The sequence below is a fragment of the Papilio xuthus genome, unplaced genomic scaffold, assembly GCF_000836235.2.
Source record: "Papilio xuthus unplaced genomic scaffold, Pxut_1.1 DF828952.1, whole genome shotgun sequence".
Classification (NCBI taxonomy): Eukaryota; Metazoa; Arthropoda; class Insecta; order Lepidoptera; family Papilionidae; genus Papilio; species Papilio xuthus.
This window is the reverse complement of record NW_013529697.1, coordinates 1,280,535-1,293,059: the sequence shown is the minus strand read 5'-3', so window position 1 is coordinate 1,293,059 and position 12,525 is coordinate 1,280,535. Positions and strand designations below refer to the sequence as shown.

The 12,525-nt window shown below is 33.0% G+C and overlaps 1 protein-coding gene and 1 non-coding gene across 3 annotated transcripts in view; one reads left to right on the top strand and one right to left on the bottom strand.

Moving 5' to 3' along the window:
- LOC106127202 (polypeptide N-acetylgalactosaminyltransferase 2) overlaps nt 1–4,777 on the bottom strand; it is a 50,837-nt gene extending 46,060 nt beyond the window's left edge. For both annotated transcript variants that reach the window (XM_013325267.1, XM_013325274.1), the window contains exon 1: nt 4,529–4,777. In XM_013325267.1, coding sequence (XP_013180721.1) covers nt 4,529–4,633 — 105 coding nt within the window. In that variant the 5' untranslated portion in view covers nt 4,634–4,777. The remainder of the gene's footprint in view (nt 1–4,528) is intronic.
- A 6,121-nt stretch (nt 4,778–10,898) lies between these two features.
- On the top strand, nt 10,899–10,980 carry TRNAS-CGA (transfer RNA serine (anticodon CGA)). The gene has a single exon. It is a non-coding gene; the product is annotated as a tRNA-Ser (tRNA).
- Nucleotides 10,981–12,525: the final 1,545 nt, after the last annotated feature.

Genomic DNA, 12,525 nt, shown 5'->3' with positions numbered 1-12,525 from the left:
GATAAACATAAAGTTGAAAGTCGCGTTCGGTTTGTACGTGTAACTTAATTATGCGTCGTTGCCTATAAGTATCAAGTTCGTAGACGTTTCGTGCGGGAATTTAAATCTGATGGAAGTGGCTTACATACGTAATTCTATTGTAGATAATTATATATAAAACTGTTAAAGTAAAAAAAAAACTGTAGCATCTAAACATTAAAACTTACAATCAAAACAGCTTAATAATAAAAATCTTATCAGCATCACTGAAACGAGACAAATGTATTATACCAAAATTTCTATATATTATTAAGATACGTTTAAAGGATTACTCTATTGGATTCCTAAAAGAACCTTTGTGTAAATACAAAGTAGCGACGCAGATTCGAGCAGTGAATAAAGGTTACCGAAATAATACGTAAATAAGGATTTATAAGGGTCTTAAATAAAGGTACTAACTACACAATCCTTTTATGTGCTTTAAGTACTTTTTAGACACATTCTAAGCAGATATACTGTCACATAGAAATGTTTTTGGGTGTTTGCCGTTGGCCCGATCGACTTACCAATCAATCGTCCCAACAGTAAACTACCTTTTTTCCTATAATACCTCAATAAATAACATATACTAGCTCTGTATTGCTCTTATAATTTAGTAATACTAAGTTAATCGCGACTGCGTCCACGCGTTATTAAGCAAAAATTATTAGCCTAAGTGTATGCCAAATTTGAGCGAGATCCAAACAGCCGTTATGGTGATACTTCAAACAATCATCCATACAAACATTCGTATTCATAATCATAGGATGGAAATATTAAATGTAGTAGTATGTGTTGCCGACACATACGGAACCTTTTTATGCGTTTATAGTTATAATTTTTATATTTTTATATTTCGAACGTAATGAATTATTTCTTCCTTTTCTGTTGCTATTTAAAATAGCGGTTGTAAATATATCTTCAAACTAATAGTGCGTGCTTATCTCATTACATTATTCTATTTTATATTTTCATCTTTTTTCTTTATTATATAAAATTCCAAAGTTTATCAAAATCTAACTTCCCTTTTCCATCCTCCGTATTTTCCGTCGTCTTTAAGTGAAAGTGACAAAGAGTATTATGACAATGTTTTCAGACAAATTATCACAAAGAAGTACCGTACTACGGACGAGATTCCTCAGTTTATTGTGCAAACAAAAGACAGAGGAAGTGTTGAGTGTGAATCATTTTATAATTTTAAACACTTGTCAAAGTAATTCACGAAATGTCGCGCTCCGCTGACCTTATAATTGACTAATTAGTCCTTGTGTTTATAAATATAATGAAAATTTAGAATAAGACTAGCTGTCGCCCGCGACTCCGTCCGCGTGTTTGTCTAAAAAATAAAAATTTAGGGGTGGGCTACCCTTAACATTTAGGGGGATGAATAATAGATGTTAGTCGATTCTCAGACCTACTATGAGAATCGGTCAAGCCTTTTCGGAGGAGAATGGGAACGAAAATTGTGACACGAGAATTTTATATATAAGATTTACCAAATATAAACGGTCATTTATTCTAGCTGTCACCCGCGACTCCGTTCGCGCGGAATTAAAATAACCCTGTGTGTTCTTCCAGATTATCGTCTATATTTATGCCAAATTTCAGCGAGAAGCATGAAGTCGTACTGGATATACCTTCAAACAAACATCCATCCATCCATCAATCGTAACAATTGTAAGATTTATTTTATATAATGTCTTATTTTCAAATTATCATAGTATTATTTTTTTAATTATTATTTTTATACTACCATATCACTCAAAGACAAAAAGATACATAGAAATAAGTTTATCTAAAAATCCTAATTTAATCCTATCCCATCTAGTGAACGTTGATCTGTGTACTACGGATATTAATATGTGTTCGGCACGCGAACACTAGATGCGATGACTTGCGGATGAATTATGGCTACTTAGACCATTCAAGGACTGTATGAGACGTACACATCATGTTAAATATGTAAAGACCGATCAATCGAACAATGATTTTGATACATTAATACTAAAATGAACGTATTTGTGTCCCGAGGAAATCTTCGACCTTCCTACCTTTTGAGATTGATCTTAGGGAATGATAAGGTTATATGAGATCTCAAACAGACTAAAAAATAACCTAAGTTTCCTGCAGCAAACATCAGCTACTTTCCAGTAAAAGTGCCGTAAAAGTAATGTTATTCGTATTGTAAAAAGTTTACGAAGAATGCTTTTAAAATTAAATTTGTGTATTTCAAAAAAAATATTCACTTTGCTCATTTGAACCACGTTTATTTTTTTCTTGTAAAATTTTTTAACGAAAAATATTCTGTCCGTATGTAAATAAGTTAATTTGTGTTATATCCTGTTGCAAACATCATGTGATGGTATTTAAAAACTCAGATAACATTCTAATGGTCGTGCAGTTATGTTGTTTTTTTTGTGTATTAGAGAGTACAAATTAACTAGTCGAGTTTGTGAATATTATGTAAGAAAATTTCTAAACAAAAGTCGACTTACAACTTTTAATTTGTTAATAATTTAATATGAATTATGACTGATTTATAGACTACTATCTGTCGCCTGCGACTCCATCTATGTACATATAGAATATATGCTAAATTTCTTCGAGACCGTCCAGTCGTTCTAGAGATACATTTAAACAAATCCATCCATCCATCTATCCATCCATCGATCTAAACGTTACACTTTAGAACTGTGTTTAGGTCTGAAAATGAGAATTGAAAATACGGCAGTAAGAGGATTGAATCTTTGCATAGAGGTTTCAAGCGTTACTACATAGGCTAAGAAATACTTAAAAAAACGTCATCCTCTAAATTATGAATTACGGGAATCAATTGTGTCGGCTTTTAAGGAAGAAATACTTACAAAACTGTATCAGTTTGGAAATACCAACGCAGACAAATATTACAAAACAACTTTTTTGTTGTTGTTTACGAACTATGTTTGGAAGAATTGCCAAACATCTTTTGGAAAATCAACACTTTAAGTTATTATTAGAACACTGACGGATGATAAATTTAATTTATTTGTCGTTGGTTTCTGAGACCTGTATAAAACATGTTATCTCTGTTTTATCAAAGATATCAAACAGGTGAGATGGATGATTTTGGTCTCAGAAACCAACGATTAGATTCGTTCGTCATCAGCTCACTATACGTCCCCACCCAGGAGCTCGGAGCCTACCCTAAGTTAAGGGGTGATCAGATCATAGTCAACCACGCTGGCCAAGTGCGGGTTGGTTCACACATATCTTTTGAATTTCTTCTCAGATATGTGCAGGTTGCATCACGATGTTTTCCTTCACCGTAAGAACGTCGGATAAATGTGCATATGTAAATCGGAAATCGAAAAACAGATTGGTACATGGCGGGATTTGAACCCAGGACCTGCAGATTGCAAGTCAAGTGCTTGACCCCTGAGCCACCGACGCTTTAGTGCTCTCGTTTCCGTCTAGTTAAGTATAAATAAATTCCAGCTTGCTACCTTCACGCGTTTTTGAGAAAAAGGATCTTGACAGACAGACGGACGAACAACAAAGTGATTCTATAAGGGTTCCGATTTTTTCTTTCGAGGTACGGAACCCTAAAAAGTTATCGAAGGTCTTGTGCAAGAAATAACCAACGTAGCGATAAAAATCTTAAACTATAGCAATTAAATTCAATTCAAGTGGCAAAACACTGATTAAAGCTCAGTAAAGTACGTAATCTTGTATTTGTTGTGTCCTTGATTTCTCTTCAATAAAAATAGTGGAGCTTTGTTAAAACATTATGTAGGTTACATATAAAGATACAAATCACGTACTCCATAGTTTATGGAGATTAAGGAGTATCGTGTCATGTGGCGGATACTATTGTGTAAGTCACCGCGACGGTAGCTGATTATAATGATTGTAGATTGCTCTCGAATTTTAAAACAACTAGGTCAAGGTGAACGTGACACGAAAAATTACTTTCATAGGTTTATGCAGTATGCTTTTACGGTGGATTTTCACTGCCGTAACACTTAAGGCAGTGTGAACCCTTTAGTATTTAGAATGGCTAATATTGCTTACTCTATTTATATTAACTATAAGAAAATTGGTAATTGAGCGTTTCATAAAATACAAAGAAAAATTACATATAAAATTATATTGTGACGTGTTTGAAGTTTTTCTTTTAAACGAAAATTGTTTTTTATATCATGTGTCTATGTATAATCTGGAACTTCTTAAGTTCGGTTCAGTCAAATCTTGTTTAAATACACAACGTAAAAATTTAAAATATTATGATTCATGTACACGTACCTTAATAACATGAAATATGAACTACAATATATCGACTTATAGTGAACAAAATTTTACGAAAAAAAAATATATTAAATAACAAGTGACCAATAACTGTAGCAGTAACCCTTGCTATCATAGAGCGTGGGTGTCGCAGTCGCAGGTCATGCGCACTGCAGCCGAGATTGCAGGTCCATAACCCAACAGCTGATATGCGATAAACAACAATACGCCGGCAGTCGGCACCCACCTTGCTCTGCGTCGATTCCGTCTGCATGAAGTAAAACAGGGCGAAAAACCACGCCACAGCAATCAAAAACAATATCTTGATATTCCGCCTCATTTTTGAAAACATACGTCTTGTTATTTCACTCAAAAAATCACGTTCACTTTTATTTGAACACGTTTGTTTTTAAATATCGGATAGGGTCGCGGCGCGCGGCCGCGCTGCGTACGGACTGAGCCACACTGAACTGAACCTATTCGCGTTAAACGGAGTATCTACTGCTCATGCGCGTATCCACTATCTAGACCTCGCGATCGAGCTAGGGTTGTGATTGCCAACATGATTTTCGCGCCGAGTTATGCATTAATTATATCATTGTTGCGCAAAGTTGTTAACGTTTGTCTTTCTTCATAATTAAATAATTACAGCTAATTAAATAAATACATTTTAATTATTTTTTTGTGATTGCCGTCATATCTATAATAGAAAAGTTTTTTATTTGTTAATATGCAAATGGATTATTTATAAAGTTTACGTAGAATTGCGTGTTAATTTTTTTTGTAGGTAAAAAAAAATTACTTTAAAAAAAATTATATTTAATAAAGTCGCACATCACTAGTTCACGATGAAAATAGAACAAGAGAATTAGTATGAACACTGCGCCTTAAACAATGTGATATCGACGCATTGTCTCCGTCTGTAATTATCATAAGAAATTAGACCTTAAATATAATATAAACCTATTGTTGAAGATCCTCAGAAGATCTATGTTTGATTTCTAGATAAATAAAAAAGTTATAAAATTAATTCTTGTGTTTATTTTAGTGTTGCGATTTAAGCCAAATGTTATTTATATATTGTCTGTAATAAATGTGAAGACAAGAAACAATTTTATAGACGCAGTTGAATGATAGGTGAGCTTATTAAAAGGTTCTCATACAAATATTATTTATTACTATGATTAATATGAAAGTGCGATATTACGTGTCGCTAAGAATGTTCTTTCACTGCCCAAATACATATAAAAAAATGATTTCCATCTCTTTAATTCTCTTTCAAAAAATAGAGAAGACGATATGGTTCTGTACAGGCATTCCGACAGTGGAAACCAACTTGACAAATCTTACTAATATTATAAATGCGAATGAATGGATGTATGTTTATTAGAAGATATCTCCACAACAGATCTATGGATCTCGCTGAAATTAGGCATAGATGTAGAACATAGTCAGAAAGAACACATTGGGTACTTATTAAGTTTTATTTTTAAATTCCGCGCGGATGAAGTCTCGGGCGACAGCTAATTATTTATAAAGATATTGTTTAGCTGAATGTATGATTTTGTTTTCGTGTTCTTAACTATTACAGCAACATATTATGGGATAGCAAGCTCTAAACCCCACAAGTGCAAGCTTGATTAATTAATACCTATATTGTCATTTTAAAATAAACTCTATGGTATAGGCCGTATGGTCTAATATTGAGAATGTTGTTTGCAACAAACCCTTACGTTGTTCTAACATTCTTGACCGAGGTCGCTTACGGACCGGCGGTTGTTATTTTAAATTATAAAAATATACTTGTATTTACCCATTTTCCATTATGTTATCTTACTTATATTATGAATGCAAATGTTTGGATGTATAGACAGATGTGTGTTAGAAAGTATGGCCAGAACGGCTGTATTTTTCATAAATGTATTATGTGATCTGAACGAACACATAGACAATTAAATAAGTTTTTTTTATACGCGGGGATCGGAGTTGCAGACAATAGCTAGATACAATAATATTAATAATAAAGTGAGTTTCAGAGTATTTTAAAAAGCTGTTGTTCAAGACTTCTTGTAAGTAATTTGAAATTTATACAATTCTAACATATTTAGTTACAGCACAATAATAAATATCTCTAAAATAATTCAGCATTCGGCAGTTTTAAATATTGAATTAATCACTATATTGCCAAACAAAAGCAAACGAAGAATACAAGCACATATAATCAGACAGTCTTTTTAATTTTGGAAGTTTTTGTTGTCCCTTAATTAAGACTCTTTCCGATATTATGAGTACATTTCCAAGTCTTTGAAAACTCTACAAGACTAATTAATCTGGTTTCAAAAGAAACAAATACGAAACGATGAATTGCATCTACGTTTATATCGATTTCTACCTACACGACGAAAGTTTCGAAAAATACTTTTGACAATTTTTCAATAACATTTAACTTAAACATATGTCAATTCCTTCCTGCCAGTATTTCAAAAGTAAAAAAATCTACAAAACTTTTTTGTTATTCTATTCCGAAAGCGCCATCTATAACAAAGTTAATGAAATAAATTGTTTCCGTCCTTGCAAATTATTTTTCAACGTTCAGCTTTTCGCCGCTAGATGGCGTGATTAAATTTTAGGCAACCAAAGAGCATATGTATTGTAAAAATATTATTAAAACGAAAAGTTGAAAGTCATATTGATCCAATGAAAAAAAAATATCTTTGAGGCATCATTATTACATATAGTAAATTAGCAGATTCACTTATCATTTTCATGTCCGCGTTTCAAATCTAAGGTTTAATCACGTTCAAGAGGGTACATAACTCGAACACATTAAACACGAAACACAATAGATATTGGCTAAGCTAGCGCGTACCATCTTTGAGATCGTGGTCAATCAGTTCTTAAATTTAAGGACTATGGTGTCCTTGTCAATGGAGCAATTTCCAGTCCTCCCTCCATCTTTTTATCTTCTGATACGACACAACATCCTCTTTCTGCTTTGTCTGTTCCATATAATTTATTTACCGTAAACAACAATCGATCCGAGTTGATGAGTAACTAAAATTTAATTAATAATATGATAATAGTTTCGGTTACATTTAATTAGCATAATACAACTTCTCGCAATAATTATTGCGAGAAGTTTGATTAAATGTATTTCACGAAAAAACATAAAGTGCAAGCTCAAAATATTTTTGTCCGGAAGACCTTAACGCTTATACCAAACCAATGAGGTTTATTTAGCGTTAAACATATGTTTATTTGTATTCTAAATTGTATTGTTAAATAAATAATAAAAAAAATATTAAAGTAAAAAAAACATTATGAAAATCTAGCTTTTATTTTACCTCGAAAATGAACCTGTAACTCAATCTGTACCTGTAATAAACTGCTCAAAAAACTTACTTAATTATAAGTAAGTTTTTTGAGCAGTTTATTACTATTTTATCTGGTTAATGAAAAAGTGCATCTATGGTTGGTGTGTTTTCCCTCCATCTTCCCGGTACGGCACCCTACTAGTCAGCCAGAGAGCGCACGCTGGCCGTCGGGAATGCGCGTGTCTCGAGTTCCGCGTTTTCCCGCGCTTTCGAACTTTACCGATGTTATGTGTTAACGCAAAAACTATCGAAATCGACAACGACTTTATTTATTGGTGTTTTTAGTTTTAGTGCTATTTAGTTTGTTAATGTTGGGTTATTTTTGAAGGTAAGTCTATTTTAATAGAGGTCAATAAAATTAGTACCTACAGTTTTTCTATTTAAATATTATGTTTGAGATGTAAATAAATATTTTTTCATTGGCATTTTCTTAACTTTTAATTGAGATTTAACGTATTGTAAGAAAAGCTAAGATATGCCGAAGAGCATTAGTATGCGTTGACAAAACACCGTAAGAAGATTTTCGTGACTCTGAATAATATGGTTTAAATACTGTATTTTTTTTTAAAATAGAACACTGAAATCTTTGTTTTAATTTGCACGCGTTTTTCGTTTGTCTTTTAAAAGATTTCGCGCCTTTTTTTAAACCTAATAAATTCCGTTCTGTTATTAAATCAGAATTCCTAAACATTCAACATATTTTCACCCTTATTGAATATTTCGACTGCGATATCACATATACCAATACAAGGTTACGCTCCACAGACCAACAACTCAATTCGGCAGAGAAAACATTTTTTTTGTCTTGTCTGAGACATAGTCTGTCTCTTGACTCGACAGTCTGTCACCGACAGAATAATGTTGTGAATGGTTTTGTTACCTGTATTTTGTGCAGATTTTTTTTATTTTAGAATTTTTTCGTTGTTATTTTAAGGAAAATATTAAGAGGTTTTCGAACTGGCTATTATTTTTTAATTCTTAATTTAAAATATTGTCCCTTATCATTTCTATTTATTCTTCTAAAAAATTGTTTATGGTTAGTACTAGTTAAGATTTCTATGAATAATAATATTTGTGTCAACGATTAATTTCAAATAGAAATTGAATTCAAACCTATAACGGACACTATTTAACTACCTACCCCTTTTGTAAGAGTGCTTAAGTTACGACTTTGTACTTAAAGTTATACGCCCTGTTAAATACCTCCTGCAAGTGTTCAGACAGACACGCGAGAGCTGTAAAGTTAACGTTTTACTTCCGCTGTATATTTTATTTTCATAGCATCATGTTATTCCGATTGTCTTTAAGAAAATTAACAGTCGATTACTACGCCTTTCGAAATATAGTGTTGATAAAAAAGCTCGATTCTTATTTGCTATTAAAATTTATCATACTTCATACTAATATTATAAATGCGAATATTTAGATAGATGGATGTTTTTTTGAAGTTATCTCCGGAACGGCTGAACCAATCTTGATGAAATTTGGCACAGATGTAGAACATAGTCTAGAAGAACCAAAAGCTACTAATTAAGTTTTTTTTAATAACCCGCGGACGGAGTCGCTGGTGACAGCTAGTTACACCGTCATATTGTTTGTGTTGCCTATTTACTTACTAAAGAAAAGTTACTAAGTACATTCATCCATACACTTTCATTAGTAATCTTCTTTAGTCTGACAATATGTCTATTGTATATAGCCGCTATATTTTATCAAATGTATTATTACTACTTATTACCTTGTTGTATTTTTCGTGTTCAAGGCACTTTAATAGATAACAGAGAACAGGGAAACAGGGATTTAATCCGACCTCCGTCAATCGTATCTTAAGACGGATTATTGACCTCAGAACCCCCCGCTCCCATGAAAGTAAGAGACATTAGGTAAAGACCTCCTAAAGATCCTCAATTAATGGGTAATAGTTGTTAAATAGCTTGTCCTTGGCTTATACATATTTATTTATTTATTAAGAAATTAGTAGCACAATTTTGAGGTTCTCAAAGCACATGACTATACTACACAGCTACAAAGAATTCAAATGTACATCATCAGCTTACTATACGTACTCACCTCAGTGAACCCCTCAGGGATCGGAGCTTAGTGAGTCGTGACTAGGCCATAGTCAACTACGCTGGTCCAGTGCAGGTTGGTTGATGATTCGAATGTAATGACATTTAATTTGCAAAATCAGTTATGGTATTTCCACTTTACATAACACAATGGACGTATGCATATATTGTACCCGCAAAAAACTTTTCCTGCAAGTCGGTTACCCGGAATGAAGTAAATTAGGTCGGAATGTTTATTTTTTTATTAAATAAATCAAATAAAGCACTGGCAGCTTTTAATATTTTTTTTTTCTATTAAAATTTTGAACACAATATCTACATATTTCAGTTTCAAAACTTTGTTTACATTCAAAATTCTAGTTGGTCTACTTTTCGGAGAGACGCGAAAGTAAAACTTTTCATTTCTATTTAGGTTGTTCTCAAAATTATGAGGCTAAAATTTTACGTCAATTTTAATGAATGGGTTGAAAATGAAAAGTACACTTTTTATTTTGAGCAAAATTTTTGTAAAAGTTTTGATATTCCATTCACTGTCGGCATAAAAAAAGTCTTCTATTTAAAATACAAAAAAAAATGTTTTATTTCTAACAGAAAACCAACGAAAGTACGAAAAGTTCTGACTATAAATATTTTGTCAATAAGAGGTAGTTCGTTGCGACATACATTTACAATGAAAACTTACCAAAGAATGTGACAAATTCATGAGCTAAAAGCATTTAAATATTCCGTTTCCTCTATATTAAATGTACTCTGTGGTCACCCCAGCGCACCCTTGCGGCCGTCATGTGCACTCACCCCCGCTGATATAAAACCTAAACAACTCACCGACTGCATGTTACGCACAGATAACTAATGTAGAGATTAATCACACAAATTATTCCTGCTAGCTTTTAGCATGGCTATTCATATCTCATTCAAGATTGTCCCTTATGTACTTAATATGTGAAATAATATGTTTATAACTCGCCCCTTATTTTCACGGGTAGTATAGCATGAATGTATGTCAATTTATTTATCCATTCTTTAACGTTCTCTACAAAACTCATGACAAAAATGATGAAAATATTTCAAACAATATGTGCAAAACATTTAAGCCCGTGGTCAAAGAAGTGTCTTCTTTAAAGAAACGATAAAATCGTCCTTACTTTTCTTATAATGCACGTTATCGTTCATAGCAGTCGTGGCCGAGTGGTTAAGGCGTCTGACTCGAAATCAGATTCCCTCTGGGAGCGTAGGTTCGAATCCTACCGGCTGCGGATTTTTGATCTTCCAAATAACACAAAGGCTTTTTATTCACATCTTATTGTACACTAAACTGATGTGTATATTTTTCCTTTATTTACATACCACATTTATATTATTCGATTTTAGTCTTCTTTTGCTAAGTAGGTAATTAGTAAGTTTAAAATATTTTGTTTAAACTTCCCCGAGAAAAGAGGATAGGTTTATGAGTGACAAAGTTTGACTCATTCATTATTTCTAACTTAAATGCTACAAAGATGTGTGCCGTTACACCATGTGGCATTGGACTTTTAATTGCAACAATAAACACATTGAGACTCAATGACAAATTGAAATTGTCACGCCACTTTAATTTTGCCAGTTATAGACCGACAAACTTATCTGGCCCGGTGGGCATAAGTCAAACTAAATTATGACAGCACACTAGCGCCCTCCTTTTTTTCCAGAGAGGTATGCTTTATGCATACTCCGCGCCCCGAGGGGGACGCGGTAGTTATGTGGGATTCTCCTCCATATTGGACGCATACCCACTAAACCTCTGTTCCTCCAACGCTTCGGGACGGGACCACGGGCACGCTTTCGCTCTCGTCCGCGGCCCACACTAGCGCCCTCCTGACAATCCTTTTCTGTCTTTCTCTTACTGTAGCTGTCATGTTTTCTTTTACTTTATGTCATTTTCTATGCCTATGCAGGTATCTTTTACCGCGATAGCAGCGTTTCTCTTACCGTCTCAGATAAGATTGTCGCAATATAATTAGCGAACATAAAATCAGATTCGACAGTCTTTTAGAGAATTGTATTAATATGAGGAAACCAAAGTGATATTACCGAAGAGTTTTAATGTTCCTTGTTTTCCCCTTTTTAGATGAAAGTGTAGATCTTTTTTATAAAAAAAAAGTTTTTTTTTTTTTATAAAGAAAGTATAAGATTTTTACAGGATAGGACAGGGTTAAGATACGAAACTATATTTGTGTATCTAGTAGTCTTTGTTTATTAAAATTTTTACAATTTAAAAAAAAAAAAACTCTGTGGTTTGACCGGGCCAGAAGCCAAGTCATTAGTGGAGGTTTACGTACCAAACTAATGCCATCTAGCGGTTACAATAATTCCTCTTCTCTATGTTTTAACCAATTCACGTAATAGCAAGCGAGTAAAACTGTAATGCGGTTTGCGGTCACGTATTTTATTGTTTAAAGGCGCTATTATCCAGCAATAAAAATTATTGAAAAAAAATTCTGTTACGAAATTTTATTTTAACGAAACAATTAATTATACTCGTATTTAGCTATGAGAGTCGAATGTTTAGACAAATAAAACAAAAATGTTTCTATTATATTATATTCTAAAAGAACTAAGGGAAATAGTTGGAAAAAACTTTGGCCTTGCCTTTGATAAATGTTCCTTAATCGTCATGTTTTTGAAACCATATATTAACTTTTAAAAACTCATTGGGAAACAGTTAAAGAGTCAATCTAATCTAAAACCATCCCTCACGTTGTGCGGCAGACTTAAAACTGTTGGGAAATGCTCGGAACGTTAACTGTTAGGGCTAAGTTTGG